Source organism: Urocampus carinirostris, chromosome 1, assembly GCF_059441175.1.
Source record: "Urocampus carinirostris isolate Australia breed hairy pipefish chromosome 1, RoL_Ucar_1.0, whole genome shotgun sequence".
Classification (NCBI taxonomy): domain Eukaryota; kingdom Metazoa; phylum Chordata; class Actinopteri; order Syngnathiformes; family Syngnathidae; genus Urocampus; species Urocampus carinirostris.
This window is the reverse complement of record NC_142349.1, coordinates 1,173,225-1,189,447: the sequence shown is the minus strand read 5'-3', so window position 1 is coordinate 1,189,447 and position 16,223 is coordinate 1,173,225. Positions and strand designations below refer to the sequence as shown.

The 16,223-nt window shown below is 41.9% G+C and overlaps 1 protein-coding gene across 6 annotated transcripts in view; it reads left to right on the top strand.

Annotated features, from left to right (window-relative positions):
- pdxdc1 (pyridoxal-dependent decarboxylase domain containing 1) overlaps positions 1-16,223 on the top strand; it is a 54,793-nt gene that overhangs the window by 29,204 nt on the left and 9,366 nt on the right. For 3 of the 6 annotated variants that reach the window (XM_088332622.1, XM_088332537.1, XM_088332719.1), the window contains exons 18-22: positions 876-994; positions 1,105-1,226; positions 6,911-7,003; positions 7,106-7,202; positions 14,472-14,570. In XM_088332622.1, coding sequence (XP_088188748.1) covers positions 876-994; positions 1,105-1,226; positions 6,911-7,003; positions 7,106-7,202; positions 14,472-14,570 — 530 coding nt within the window. Of the gene's footprint in view, positions 1-875; positions 995-1,104; positions 1,227-6,910; positions 7,004-7,105; positions 7,203-13,478; positions 14,571-16,223 lie in introns of all 6 variants that reach the window. The other 3 variants (XR_015850107.1, XR_015850110.1, XR_015850117.1) reach the window with 2 other exon arrangements.

Sequence of the window (16,223 nt, the reverse complement as noted above, 5' to 3'; positions counted from 1 at the left end):
TTACTACATTTTTCTGATTGTAAATATGAAGCGCTTTGATGCTAAAGATTAATAGTTCCTAAAGAACTATACTTGCATTAAAAGCTGTTTTTTTAATTTCATGCGTAACGCCCGCAGCTGTCAGTTGCATTTATTTTACCAAAAATAGACAGCCTTTAATTCTTATGATATTAAATATGAAGTACTTTGTTGGTAACAATTAGCAGTTCGGTATTTATGTTGATGCCCATTTTTTTAATTTCATACAAAAAGCCCTTATCTGTTAATTGCATTTTTGTCAACCAAAGAGATACTTGATAAATGTTCTGATATTAAATATGAAGTTTTAAAAATTGATTGATAAAAATTAACAGTAAGAACCGGTTCCTCTTTCATAATGGAAAACCAAGACGAGAAAGGCCATAACCGTGCAGTGGAAAAGGGGTATTACTGGCTTAGAGATATTTTTATCCCCAGAGCTATTACTGCACTAAACAAGCAGACAAAACTAAGAAAAATATCTTACCTATGTTGAAAAAAACGTGTGCGTGTGTGTATATTTCCTATTATCTTGTTTGTGCCCAATATTGCTGCAAATGTCATTGCACTATTTATATTACATTATTTTTATGATGCACTTAAAACCAATAACCACTCAACAAGCAATACCTTGTAAATATTGCCTATTTATCCTTTTATTGTATTTTTTTCTTAATTTGTCTTCTTTAAATTATTTTAGTAATTGTTATCCTGGAATGCCACATCTTCTCTTGATGTGAACCTACACCAATGTACACCACGTTGTAATCAATGACAATAAAGGCAATTCAATTTCTAATTCTAAATTTAAATTGTTTTTTTTCTTAACCCAACAACTGTCACTCATACTCCACAAGGTATGAGCCTCAAATGGAGGGAGGTGATGATAGCAGGAGAATGATAGAAATCAAGAAAATAAATGCTGAACTTCTGAAGAAACTTCAGGAGCTAGACACTAATATCTTTTTCTCCAAAGGTTTGTTACGTTAAAATATTTTGGAATCAATAGTCTATTGCAAATAACTTCATTGATTAATTCCCAAAACTTACATTATCATTTTTTTAATATATTATTTTTAATCCCAGGCCCAGATAGTGCCATGAAGGAAGATTGCATCTTTATCAGCATGGTTGCTGATGACGTTGATATCCCAAAGCTCGTGGAAACAATAGTGTCCCTTGGCCGGGACTTTGAAGAAAACGGAAGAGTAATCAGCATTCTATTCATTATCTTTCTATGTATCACCTTACTACTGTGCAATTACCTTGAAGGTGGGTTCTGTAACTTCAAAATATTTTACTTGCTGACGCCATCTTCTGGCTGAAATCATCATCATCGCAGCCTCTGTCAAGGGTCTTGTGTTGCTCGTGCAAGTTTGTGACCCTCTTAGATGCGCTTGAATAAACCCTTCTTTTTGGGTTCAGGTTAGGAATTTGGACTGCATTTGAAACAGTCCTTTATTTGCTTTTACAATTTCCACCTAAAATTCACATAACTGCCCATAACCACCCCCTGTCATGGCCAGATCAGTGATGATAAAAGCAGATAGGCAAGGTGATAAAAAGTTATAAATGCCCTTTGAACACAGTCTTAACAAATACCTAATGGTGAAAAATTTTACTTTCAAACTTTTTAAGGCCATCTAAAACTATGCACACCACTGTAAAAGATGTCATGACCATTGTCATAGTCAGTTAAAGGTCAAATGTTCCTATAATGTATGATCAATTTCTGGAAATATGTTCATTATGTCATATTTGTATAGCCCACCCCTCTAACCTTTTACAAGACTAGCTACTTTTTGTTACTAAGTAACGCAAAGGGTACCTAGTTTTATATTTATCTATCTATCTACCTTGGTCATATCCCTCAAGAGGGGTGACCGACAGCAAGACACACATATACAATGACAAAGAAAATAAAAGGGAAATAAATAGCAAAAAAAAAACAAAAACCCACACATACCCAATTGCCCAAACACCCAAACAAGTTAGGCACCTCGGCACCCAAGTTGGTCATGCTTTCGTCCCTCCAGATGAAATGGGACCTCAGAAAGCGGCCATGTCATTCGGGTCAGGGTGACACAACACACTATTTTGTTCAACAGCAGGGCCCGGCAGCTTTTGCTGGTCTACCCCTGCCGCATCATACGGGTGCCCAGCCCATCCTTAAGAACGCGTCCACAATCCCACTATCCTTTCACAACACCTCTCCACTCTTTCTATCACCAACAAGAGCTCTAGCTTCCATTATATTTAGACCTCTTTCCTGCAGTGCACTCATAACACCATCCATCCACGTCAATCGCGGCCTTCCTCTTGGTCTCCTTCCATTGACTTCTGCTCTGTAGATCCTCTTTAACATTCGCTCCTCATCCATCCTCTCCATGTGTCCAAACGAACCGAGTACTCTCTTATCAACTCGCTTGCTCAGTTCCACGACTACTCCAGTTCTGTCTCTCACAATTTCATTTCTCAGTCTATCCAATCTTGTCACTCCTAACATAGTCCTCAAACACTTCATCTCAAAAACATTCAACTTCCTTCTTAAATCTGCGTTCAGGCTCCAAGTCTCTGCACCATACAACACAGTCGGCACAATCACACTCTCATACAGTCCCCTCTTAACATCCATACGCATACTCTTGTTGTTCATCACTCTCCTCAGAGCACCCAAAACCTAGCTTCCTTGATTCACTCTGTACAATACCTCACACTCCATTCCACCAACTGCAGCCACATCACAACCCAAGTACCTCAAGCTTTCAACTTCTTCCAGCACCTGTCCATGCAACCTGATTTCTAACGTCATGCCCACTCCATCACGTGAACACTTCATCACCTTACTCTTCCCAACATTGACACATAACTTACGCCTATCACATACTCTTCCAAACTCCGTTACCAACCCTCTCAATGTTTCCTCAGAATCAGCCACAAGCGCTGTGTCATCTGCAAACAACAACTGACTTACCTGCCACACTGTTCCACTGTTGTCCATCATCTCTACACCTCTGCCAAATACTCATGCATTCACCTCTCTCACCACACCATCCATGTACACATTAAACAGCCATGGTGACATCACCAGTCAATACAGGGAACCACTCACTTGTCTCACTCCCTACTTTTACACATGCTCTGCTGTTCACATAAAAACTCTTCAATGCTTGCAACAACTTTCCACCTACTCGATACATCACCAACCATCAATTCTGTCATACGCCTTTTCCAAGTCCATGAAAGCCAAATAAACATCCTTACCTTTTGCAAAATATTTCTCACACACCTGTCGTACTGCAAACATCTGATCCACACATCCTCTTCCTTTCTTGAAACCACTCTGCTCCTCCATCACCACCTCATTCGTTCTTTGTCTCACTCTCTTAATCAAGACTCTTCCATACAGCTTACCCGGCACAGACAACAAACTGATACCTCTCGAATTGCTACATTCATACTTATCACCTTTACCCTTATACAACGGCACCACACATGCACTACACCAATCAACAGGAACCACACCACTTAAATAGCATACATTCAATAAGCGTACTAACCAGTCAATCATAGCTGTGCCACCTTTTTTCAGGCATTCAGCAGTACAACCAACCAACCCAGGTGCCTTCCCCCCTTTCATTTCTTTCACTGCCTCTTGCACCTCCCATGTTCCCACAGGCTTCACATTTAAATCACCCAACACAGGCATTCTCTCCATACCATCGATCGCCTTGACTCTCACTTCTCTCCCATCCTCCACATTTAGCAACTCCTCAAAATACTCTGCCCATCTCGTCCTGACTGCACTAAAGCTAACCAGCAATCTACCATCCTTATCTTTCACTTTCTCTTCCTTTCCAGACTCACTGTTTCTCACTATTTTCACTTCTTTCCAGAACACTTTTCTCCTTTCCTCAAAGTTAACTCCTATCTTTTGACATCATTCATCATTTGCTTTCCTTTTCGCTGCTTCCACTGCCGCTTTTACCAACCTTTTCTTCACTTTATATCTTTCATACGCATCGCCACTCTTATCCTGCAGCCACTCCTCAAAGGCACCTCTCTTTTCTGTCACGGTTTCATATGCATTTCTAAAATAACTTTTATTTTATAACTAGGTTGTCACTATCTTATTACCAGGTTAATTGTTGGAAGTAAGGATTGAGAGACTTAGCTGACTACTAAAAAACGTGTGGGAAGGGTTAAGGCAGGGAGAGATTTTTGAGACTTGACAGCCTAATGGAATAAGCTGTCCTTCAGCCTGCTGGTTCAGGCAACCTGCTTGTTCTGGGGCCTGCTGGTTCTGGCTCATGTTAACTATTAGAAGTAGGTTTAAATAATCCTAATCAACCCACATAAAAACTATTTTTTTAACCAGAAATTCACAATAACCCAGTGCTGGTGAGCTATAATCAGAACAAGTCTGCGTAATCTTCAGCTGTCCTTAGGGGGCACCATGTTGAAGACCCCTGGTATAGCCCTTAACCTCAAAGTCTCAAAGAGCTGCACAGGCCCAGAGTTAGTATTTACAACATCTCCTGATCTCATACTTATAAGAATACATAGGGAAAAAACCCTCGGATGAGGAAAATTGGAAAAAGTTTGAGAAGGGACCACCAATGAGATAAACCTCCTTCCAGGTCAACCAGGTTGCAATGGATGGTTTGCAGGCACAAATAGACAGCACATAGTCAACATCAACGATAATTAACGTGTGCGAAAGTCCAAGACTCCAACAAAGAAGCTTCCCATTTCAACCAACCAGTCAATGAAGCATGTGCCAGATGACCGCTGACTCCAAATACATACATCGTGCAGTATCTCTTGCTCAGCCACTAGCCGAGCAGCAGGATTAGACAAGAAAACCGTAGTATAAAGTCAACATCAAGCATTTGCGGTACAATACTAATGAATTATATCTTAACTACCGTAAATTCCAGACTATAGAGCACACCTGATTATAAGCCGCACCCAGCACATTTTAAGAGGAAAACCGATTTTGTACTTACACAAGCCGCACCTGTATATAAACCGCATGCGCCCACATTAATAAAATGTAACACAAACACAAAATTAAACCAAACCCCGACTTTTTAAAGTCCCGCGATTGAAACTGAATGTCCTCCATTAAAGTACACAGTCCAAAAATCACAGCCGGCAAAATGAACTGAAAATGATACCGGTACTTAAGGTTTGATGGAGACCTGCACAGTCCGGGTCCCGTTGAAAGTAATCCAAGGAAAAAAGTGTATATTTCCAAAGGTAAGGGTGGGAAAAATATATATCCACTATTGTCGACCGCGTCCACAAACAGGTCTCAGCTTTACCCCACTTCCAGTCACCCGGCGTTTGTTCTGCCCTTTCTTTTTCATTCGCCCGTGCAAAACATATCAGAATAAGTGTCTAAATTAAATACATAACAAAAATATACAGTTGCAAATACATATTATACATCGTTACACTTATTTACAAAGAAAGACGGTACACAGAGTTTTCAAAGCTTTAATAATAATAATGTAACTTTCATCCCAAACGATGCCTGTGACAGGGCAGTTAATGATAGCAACATGCTCGCAACACGTTAAATGGGTCTGTTAAAAAAACATACCGTACTTGTAAAAATCACGATAAACCGTCCTCATCTTCCTCCTTAGAACTGAAGCCATCATTGCGTCTTCCTCAGTGTCTGAAAAAAACTTTTTCATATAGACGTCGTCCCACGCTCCCGCAGCCTCACTCGCGCTGTCACTGTCGCTGGAACTCTCATCCACTCAGTTGAACCTGACTTGGTAAGACAAGACTCATTGCCAGCAGTGTTGTAAGAATAATGGCAATGAGTTGGGCTGGTGGAAATTCCGGCTTGTTTGGGAATCAACGACTACATGACAGAGCCCCAACTCTCTCAATTTCTGCGGGAATTGTCTAGTTCTTCATATAAAGTCTTCCAATGGGGTTGTAGATCTTATCTTAGTACAGCAAGCTTCCAAATTTCCACAACCAAGCAGAGCGGTTGTCTCCAATGGCAGTTACAGTTGAGTGTCACCCGCATTGCAATCATAACTAATGTAATTTAATACGTGCAAATAATGAGACCAACTGGACGTCAAGATGTTTTGTCTGGCAGCGCCTCCTTGGTATTATATTCAGCCACAGTCTCTTGGTAAATCAGGCAGACACAGTTGTTTTGGATTTCGGTGAAAAAAGTACTCCAGTTTCCACTTGTCCTGCGAGCGGCAACCGTCAACCTAGACTTTTTATTCACAGTGGCTGTGTCGGAAAAAGGGTGGGCTAAAATTCTCACAGAAAGCCATGGGCAAGGGGGTCAAAAGGCTACTGTCGTCATCCAGTGAAATGGTGTATTTTTCTTTTTGTAAGGAATTTATTTCATGCTGCGATCAACATTACTAGAAGACCAAATATTATTATTTTATGACAGAAGCCGCGGGCCAGTGAAAATGTGATCACGGGCCGTAACTGCCCCCCAGGCTCGGACATTGGACATGCTTGGTTTAAGGGCTGTACAAATAAATGATATTTAAGATACAAAGTTAGGTGAATACTTTTTAATTCCAGATGCATATGTAATGCTTATTTTTTTCAATATGGGGATTTACTTCCCTAGGGACTACTTGTTTTGTTGATAACTAAATTCTTAATTTATTATAATAGAAATTGACATTTTATTAAAATACGCTCATCGATTAGTTATATTTAATACACATGTGATGCTCAGATCTTCATTTCATTCAATTACATTATTGCTGGAATACCAATAAATTCTAAAAATGTAACAACGTCCAACAATGCTACAATAAACGAGTGAATCAAAAAATGTGCTTATTATTCAGTATAATCTGCGTCGTTTCAACAAGTGTGCATGTAACCAATGCAGCTACTGGAGAACATGACTGAGGTGGTGAGGAAGGGCATTCAGGAGGCAGAACTGGAGCTGATGAAAGCCACTAATGAGAAGCTCATGGAAGAAGTAAGTTAAATAAACTGCATGTTTTGTATAGCCTCAATTTCAACCTCCAAAAGACAAAAGTTTGGTTTACTGTTGTGATTATACAAACTTGTCTTTATTTAGGGCATGCTGAGACAACTCCCTTTGGTTGGCTCTGTTTTAAACTGGTTTTCTCCTGTTCAAACTTCGATTAAAGGGAAGACGTTCAACCTTGCAGCAGGTATGTTTGTGTATTAGTATTTAATTATTTAATTTATTAGCACAGAAAAAGAATCACGTTTCAGAAGAACGAGTGGTCCATTCAAAATGGCACACACACTGCATTGTTTCCTTCAGCCTTACATTCTGTTTTAAATGCTAATGCATTTGGGTTGATAGAAGGCAAACATGAAGCAGTAGTAGCATACTGCTCCCAAGTAGGCCAAGAAAATCCAAAATGCTCTTGTATTAAATTGAATTCCAAATGTGTGGAAAGTGGTGGAAGCAGCTGTTTAGGCGATGAATGAAGGGAAGGCTGCTGGGTTAGATGGATGTTTGGTAGCGCATATCCGGAGAGGTGGTGAATCTGTAATAATGCTGGTTGTAGGGTTGTTGATTATGTCTCATGCTTGGAGTGGTACCAATGGACTGGCGTAGTGCATGTTTTTTTCTCTGGCGGCCGTGGCTCAGGGGGTAGAGTGCTTGTCTTGGGATCAAGAGATCGCAGTTCGAATCCCGGCTCCTCAGTGTTACATGTCGAAGTGTCCTTGGGTAAGACACTGATCCCCTAATACCCCCAATATGCAGGTTAGCGCCTTACATGGCTGTACACTGTAAATCGCTTGACTTGAAAAGCAATATATAAATGCAGATCATTTCATTTCTTATATAAAGGAGAGTTGACAGGCTCGTGTCCAGTAATTTGAGAGGTATAAGTCTGTTAAGTGTGATGGGTAAGTATAAGTCTGGTAAGGTATAAGTCTGATAACGCTTTATGGCAGGATTTTGATAGGAAGAGTAAGGGATAAGACAGAAAGAGTACTTGGGGATGAACAGTGTGGGTTTAAAAGAAGAATAGGATATACAGATTAGATTTTTGCAGTGAGGCAGTTTGTGAAAAGTTTATAGCGAAAGGAAGAAAGGTGTATTAGATATAATATGATAGGATAGATTGAGAGGCATTGTGGCAAGTGTTGAGGATATATGGGATGGGTGGCAGATTGCTGCATGCTGTACAAAGCTTGCTTGAAGAGCTTGTGTGGGAGTGGGGAGTGAAGTGAGCAAGGGGTTTTAGGTAAGAGTGGGTCACCTTGGCTGTTTAGTTTATGTATCTATGGAGTGGTGTGTTGGGTCAGTGTCTGAAACTCATGACAAAAAGTTACCGGACACCAGGGCAGACAACTCTGAAAAGTTGTCAGCTATAAAGTAGAATATTTAAATAGTGCTACATAAAATACACACTGCAATAAAAGTACGGTAATATGCAATGTAAGGGGTGTGGTTTAATGTGGGCCTTTACTCCGCCAGGTGGAGTTAAAGAGCCTCATGGCATGAGGGAGAAAATAACTCTTCAGTCTGTCCGTGGTACAAGACAGTGACAGCAGTCTGTCGCTGAAGCTGCTCTTCTGTCTGGATATAATGCTGTGTAGTGGATGTGATAAATTGTCCATGATTGACCGGAGCTTTTTCATTGCCCGTCTCTCAGCTACTGTTGTCAGGCTGTCGAGCTCTGTGCCCACAACAGAGCTCGCTTTCCTCGCCAGTTTATTGAGACGAGAGGCATCCTTCTTCATGACGCTGCCTCCCCAACACGCTGCCGCATAGAAGAGGGCGATTGCCACAACTGTCTCATAGAATATTTTCAGGAGCTTTTTGCAGATGTTGAAGGAGGCCAGCCTTCTGAGAAAGTAAAGTCTGCTTTGACCTTTCCTACATAGAGCTTCTGTGTTGGTAGTCCAGTCCAGTTTGTTGTCCAGCTGCACACCCAGGTATTTGTAGGTCTGGACAAATTCTACACATTCTCCCTTGATGGTTACAGGAACCGAGTGAGTTTTAGTTCTCCTGAAGTCCACCACCATATCCCTGGTCTTGGTGGTGTTCAGGTGCAGGTGGTTTGCGTCGCTCCTTTGGACAATGTCCTGAATCAATTTCCTGTACTCCTCCTCCTACCCACTTCTGATACATCCCACGATCGCAGTGTCATCAGCAAACTTTTGCACGTGGCAGGACTCAGAGTTCTACTGAAAGTCCGATGTATACAGAGTTAATAGGAACGGAGAGAGCACGGTCCCCTGCGGAGATCCTGTGCTGCTAAACACAGTGTCCGATGTACAGCCCCCCTGTTTCACATACTGGGGTCTGCCTGTCAGGTAGTCCGTAATCCATTCTACAAGGTGTGAGCTAACTCCCACCTCTGTCAGTTTCCTACTCAGTAGCAGAGGCTGTATGGTATTGAAAGCACTGGAGAAGTCCAAAAATGTAATCCTCAGAGCCCCCTTAGCCCTATCCAGGTGAGAGAGGGATCGGTTTAGCATGTAGACTATTGCATCCTCCACTCCCACCTTCTCCTGGTAAGCAAATTGCAGAGGGTCAATGGCGTGACGGACCTGTAGCCTCAGGTGGTGCAGCAGCAACCGCTCCATGGTTTTCATCATATGTGATGTCAGGTGGGAGGTAAATGGTTTTAAGCATGTGGTGGTTTGGATGGGGGGGTTGAAGTAGAGGGTGGGTGAAGGGTGAGAGGCAATGGGTATGTCAAACGGATTTTTCAAATGTAGAGGTCTGCGAATGCAGTCCAGCTAGCAGGACGCACGCTACACTGAAACGACCACAATGAAGACTCCGGTAAAAAAAGAGGTGGGGGACTCTGCGTTTTCGTGCATAACGTGTGGTGCAATAACAGCAGAATCATTGATACACACTGCTCGCCCGATATAGAGTTTCTAGCAGTATCGTGTGGACGATTCTATCTACTGAGAGAGCTAACTGTGGTCATTGTGATAGCTGTTTACATCCCACCGGATGCTAACGCTAGCACAGCGCTTAACCTCCTGCTCGCTGCCATCAGCAAACAACAGCTTGCACACCCCGACGGAGCTTTCATTATCGCTGGCGACTTTAATGAGGCAGGTTTAAGGACTGTACTTTCAAAATTCTTTCAACATGTGAACTGTGCAACAAGGGGGGAAAAACTTTGGACCGCGTATACAGCAACATCAAAAATGCATATAAAGCTTCCCCCTCCCCCATCTAGTCAATTCCGATCACCTATGTCTGTCCCTCACCCCCTCATTCACCCCCATCCTGAGAAAAACAAAGCCTGTAACAAGGACAACACAAACGTGGCCTTAGGAGCCCTCTCTCAGCTGCAGGACTGTTTTCATCAAACTTGCTGGGAGGTATTTGAACACCGTGACCTCCAGAAATTCACTGACACTGTTTTATCCTACATTCGACACTGCACGGATGAAGTCACAGTAAATAAAAAAAATCAAGGTCTACCCAAACCAAAAACCCTGGATGTCCAGCGAGGTGCGCACACTCCTCAAACACCGCAACACCGCCTTCAGGTCTGGATACAAGGCTCTTTACAGTGTGGCCACGGCTGACCTGTAGAGAGGCATTAAGAAAGCAAAGGCAGCCTACACGAGGAGGATAGAGCACCTCTTCGCTGGAAATGACCCGAGGAGGATGTGGCAGGGTCTTCAACACATCACTAACTTCAGAGGCTATAACCTGGCAACTGTTGAGGCTGATGCTTCACTAGCTGCGGACCTTAATCAGTTCTTTGCTCGCTTTGAAGCTGGAAGGCCACAAACAGCCACATCACATCCACCAACAACCAGCAGCAACACACTCACATTTCAGGAGCATGAAGTTAGGCGTGTGCTGAAAACTATAAACCCCAGGAAGGCAGCTGGCCCGGATGGAGTACCAGGGAGGGTACTCGGGGACTGTTCCGATCCGCTGGTTGGGGTCTTCACCACCATCTTCAACCGGTCCCTGTCACAGGCGACTGTCCCACCTTCCCTCAAAACCTCCACCATCATTCCCATCCCCCAGAAGTCAGCAGTGGAAATCCTCAGCGACTAAGGGCCTGTCGCTCTTACGCCTGTGGTCATGAAGTGCTTCGAAAGGTTGGTGTCCCAGTACATAAAAAACTCCCTGCCACTCACACTGGACCCCCACCAGTTTGCCTAGGGCAAACCGCTCCAATGACGACGCCATAAACACAGCACTTCACACCGTGCTGAAACACCTGGACCACCGGGGGAGCTACGTCAGAATGCTCTTTTTGGACCTAAACTCAGCCTTCAACACCATGATCCTGGTGGAGAAACTCACACACCTTGGACTCTCTCCCTGCATCTGCCACTGGATAATGGACTTTTTCAAACTGCCCACAGTCCGTGAAACACTGAAAACTGGCTCCCCCCAAGGTTTTGCACTGAGCCACCTGCTTTTTACCCTCTACACTTCCGACTGCTCACCCACCCCACAAACACTATCATTAAGTTCGCCGAGGATACCACCTTGACCGGCCTCATCTCTATAGGGGACGAGACGGCGTACAGGGATGAGGTGGAGTCACTGTCAACGTGGTGTTTGGAAAACCACTTCATACTGAACACCACAAAAACAAAAGAACTGATACTGGACTTCAGAAGGAATGGCAGGAATCCACAACCACTCATCATAAAAGGAGACTGTGTAGAGAGAGTCCACTCCTTCAAATTTCTGGGTGTGCACATCTCCGACGACCTCTCCTGGACTGCAAACACCAGAGCGGTGGTAGGGAAGGCCCAGCAGCGACTGCATTTCCTGAGACTGCTCAGGAAAAATCATCTAAAACAGCAGCTGCAGGTGACTTTTACAAAGCCACAGTGGAGAGCATTCTAACGTACTGCATTACGGTGTGGTATACTGGGTGCACAGCAGCAAACAAGAAAATGCTCCAGAGGGTCATCAAAACAGCCCAGAAAATCATTGGTTGCTCTCTGCCTAGTCTGGAGGACATTGCCTGCTCTCGCTACCTCAGTAGAGCAGAAAACATCATCAAGGACTTTTCTCACCCCGGCCACCACCTCTTCGACCTGCTGCCTTCGGCAAGCGCTACAGGTCACACAAAACAAAAACAAATAGACTCAGAGACCGTTTTTTCCCCAGAGCCATTACCCACCTAAACACACACCGCACAAAAAACTGAAAAACACTACCTCACACGAACGTAAAATGGTACTCATGTCTATGTTTCTTGCACATGTTGACTGCACTATGTTTACTGCTTACCTTGCACAATGTTGACTATTTTTGCACCAAATGCATATTGCACAAACCCTTACGATACCAAACTGTATGTAACATCCTACTTGCCGACATTTCTTTTGTAAATATTGTGTAAATTATAACTATAGCCTTATCCTCCTTGTTTTATAACCTTATTTTCTCTGTTCCTTTATATTCTTGTTTTTTTTACCTTACTGTGAATGTGTGAACCTGGAGTGTCATGCCCAATTTCGTTGTCACAATATCTTATTCTATTCTATTCTAATGACAGTGATGTATGGCTCAGAAGCGCGGCATTGACACGACTCGATAGAATGAGGAAGTAAGGAGAAGAACTGGTGTGGTGAGAGGGGGTTGATGAAAATGTTCTAAGATTGTTTAAATATATAGAAAGAATTGATAAAGGCTGTGTGACTAAGTGTATTTTCCAGCACTACCGCACTACATGCTCAAAGAGAGGAAGGCCTAAATAATGGTTGGATGGATGGGGTGAAAAGGGCTCTGGATGTGAGGTCAGTTAATCTAATGGATGCAAGCTTGTGGTAGGGATTGATGTGAATGCAGAAGGATAGTTAAGAATGACTACTATCGAAGCAGCTTGAATTAGCTATTTAGGGCTCCCAGGTGGCCTGCTTGGGCCAGCAGGAGGGTGCAGGTGGGATCAAACCATATGATGCGGAGGGGTAAACCAGCTGTTGGCCCTCTTCTGATGAAGGGTTGCATGACACAGCTACTCTCACCCCTTGTTGTGCTGTGGGCTTAACGTTTGGTGTGAGGTTGGGAAGAGCGAAGGGGATGAATGTTTGATGAATATAAATGTGTTCTTGACTCTAGCCACCACCCACTAGGGGGATATTGTTTTGTATATATTTAGATTGATGGATAGAAATATACAATGATTGGTTAACATGGTTTTCAACAAAAACATTAAGTCATGAGCCCTAAAGCTTGTTGTGGTTTGCCAATGGAACAGGCAAGGTTAACACCTGCTAGTTGTGTCAACAAATGTAAATGATCAACACTTTGCTCCACGGATCTGTTTCCTTACTTCTTTGAGTCAAGTCATATTTATTTGTATTGCCCTTAATCACAAAGAGTCTCAAAGGGCTGCACAAACAACAGATCATTGAGGCTCCTTTTAATTCATTTAATGCGATAACGTATAAATGTTTTCTTGAAGCATTGTCTCATAACATAACATATGTTTTTTTGTTTTGTTTTTAAACTATAGCGCAGGTCATCACTCGGTATCATGTCTCTGAGGGGGGATTTCTTGCAAAATGAACCCTTGTCAGGAGTGACTTTGATCAGATATTTTTCCCACATTGAAGAAGCCCCCACTTCCTGTATCCTGCGAATAATAATGTGTAGGCTGCCCATATGGTGAGTAGACTAAGTGAAGCTGCATAATGACAAAAGCGAAGGTATGAGTACAGACAGTTCACGCGTCATAGCTTTATTCTTTCTAAAGATGACAAAGTCCCTTCTCATTGTCAGGGCAGAGAGGGATGACATTTCATGTATGCCTGCAATCACCATTGTGACCGAAATCATGTGATCACTTCACCAGAAAAATCGGGTGCTGAGAAGTCCTTTCAGAGTTCATGCAACAGTTCTCTGTTCTTGCAATAAAATATTATTCTGAAAATAAAATGCCCTTGTGTTAATGGAAAGCAATTTTTGGATTTCGGAGGTATCACAAATGCAAAAATAAAAAAACCGAAGTGAAAGTTAGACTACTACAAAATATTTTCTATCACAATAGGGCAGTTTTTCTCAGAAGCTTTTTTGGGAACAAGTATTCTCAAGAAACTTAGCAACTGTTTTTTGCTAAACAGTAGTAACAGCTAGAAACATTTTTTTCTAACGATGAGGGTTCAAGCTATCTTTTGAATTTTCCTCTGTCTATAAAGCTACAGAACTAAATTTGCTGTCTGCCTTCAAAAATTGGTCTATATGGCAAAAATTTGTGCATGCAAGAAATGATAACACACAATGCAAGGGCTGTATCTGAGAAGTTGTACTCTATATGAGTCGTTTGGGCATTAGCTCCTAGAAAGTTTGATGAAAACAGTCCTGCAGCTGAGAGAGTGCTCCTCAGGCCACGTTTGTGTTGTCCTTGTTACAGGCATTAGCTCTTTAAACTTTTCTGTGTTAAGTTAAACAAGGATTGTATCCTCTTATGGTCCTTAGTTATGCAAATGGTTCTACTGATGATCCATAGGTTCTTTGGACTCCACAGAGATGACTTACTCTACCAAGGCCCAGTCCGGGAGATCCTTCTTGAAAGAGTCTCACACGTCGTCACTGGAGAGACCGCAAGGTAGTTTAATGCGTAACTGCTGTGGAAAGTGTTGAGCAGGGGTCTCCAATCTTTTTCAAGCGTCAAGCCACTTTTTTGTTACTGATTAGTACAAAAAGTCTGGCAACCAGTTCACGTGTCCCCTGCCCATTACCCGGAGAAAGCTGGGATGGGCCCTACTAAGGATAAGCGGTGCTGCTAAATATTCGAATAGAAAGCTAATAACAAAGCTAGATGGCTCACTCGAAAGGAGACCAGAAATTAGCTTTATAACTATCAAAAAAGGTCAAATGTTTGCTGGATAGCATGGAAAATATTTAAAAATCTAGCTAGATAACTTCCTCAATAGATAAAAATATAAATTGATAGTTAGCGAGAAAGGTAAAAGGTAGCCTGATAGCTAGCATAAAAAGCTCCACATTTTTTTGCTCATTCGCTCTATAAAACCCAGTAGTTGGAATATGGTTTGCTGTGTTTTCTGTCAAATTAATCAATAAAAAGATGAATAATTACATATTTTTACTACACAAATAGATACTCGTCTACCCTTAGATTATTGCTTGAAAATAATTATCGATACCGTATTTTCCTCACTATAAGGTGCACCTGAAAGCTTTCATTTTCTTTCAAAAGCCGACCATGCGCCTTATAATAGGGTGCGCCTTATTTATGGATCAATATTCAGTCGCAATAGGTCTCACAACTACGGTAGGGAGCCGCCGACTCTATTTCCCCCGTAGAAGTAGTGCGCAGTGCATGCTGGAATACGTATACCATCTTTTAATTTCCTAACCATTGTCAATCATCATTTGAATCGGTCACTATTGGCTAAAATTATTTGGAAGTAAAGAAGGTGTGTCCTTTTTAGCATTTACAGGCTCGTATAGGCTAAAGCGGGGTAAAACAAAGCCTACAATTGGCCGAAAAAGATGTGAATCACAATTTAGGGTGGTCTACGGCTTAGAGAAAATAGTTTTATGGGGCTAAACAGACGGGCAACATCCAACGATCCAACATGGTTTTCGGCAGATAGTTGTTTTTTTTTTTGTTTTTTTGCATTATCGCGTGTTTAAGTACATAAATATTTTAGACTGTTTGATTCCCTTACACTCAAGGATGTAAGACCATGGTTGTATATTGTAGTGGAATGTGATAGCTCCAAAATCTAGCTAGATAACTATCTAGACCTAAATTGTTTAGGTAACTTATTTCAGACTGATTCTAATCTTTATGTGATAAGTATATTTTTGAATGAATTGAATCCCAAGAGTTTAAGCTTTCTAATTATATGTGACATCGTACAGACGCTTGTTTGCTTCTCAACGTTAAGGGCTAATAAAGTTTGACTGACCTGACTGTTTTGTTGACGTTCCTACTTTAGCGCCTTATAGTCCGCCTTATATACAGAAAATATACAACAAAAGACTATTTTGGGGGGCGCGCCTTATAATCTGGTGCGCCATATAGTGCAGCAAATATGGTACTTGAATAGAATTTAAAAAATAAAACCTTGTATGTATTACTAAGTCGTTACTATGTTATTGTCAGGTTAATTATTAAAAATAGGGTTAAATAGACCAATAGATTTATTTTTTATTTTTAATGGAACATCAGAATGACCCAGCATGGGTGAGCTATTTTCAGGTCCACGGGCTCAACTGTCCTTAGCTGGCA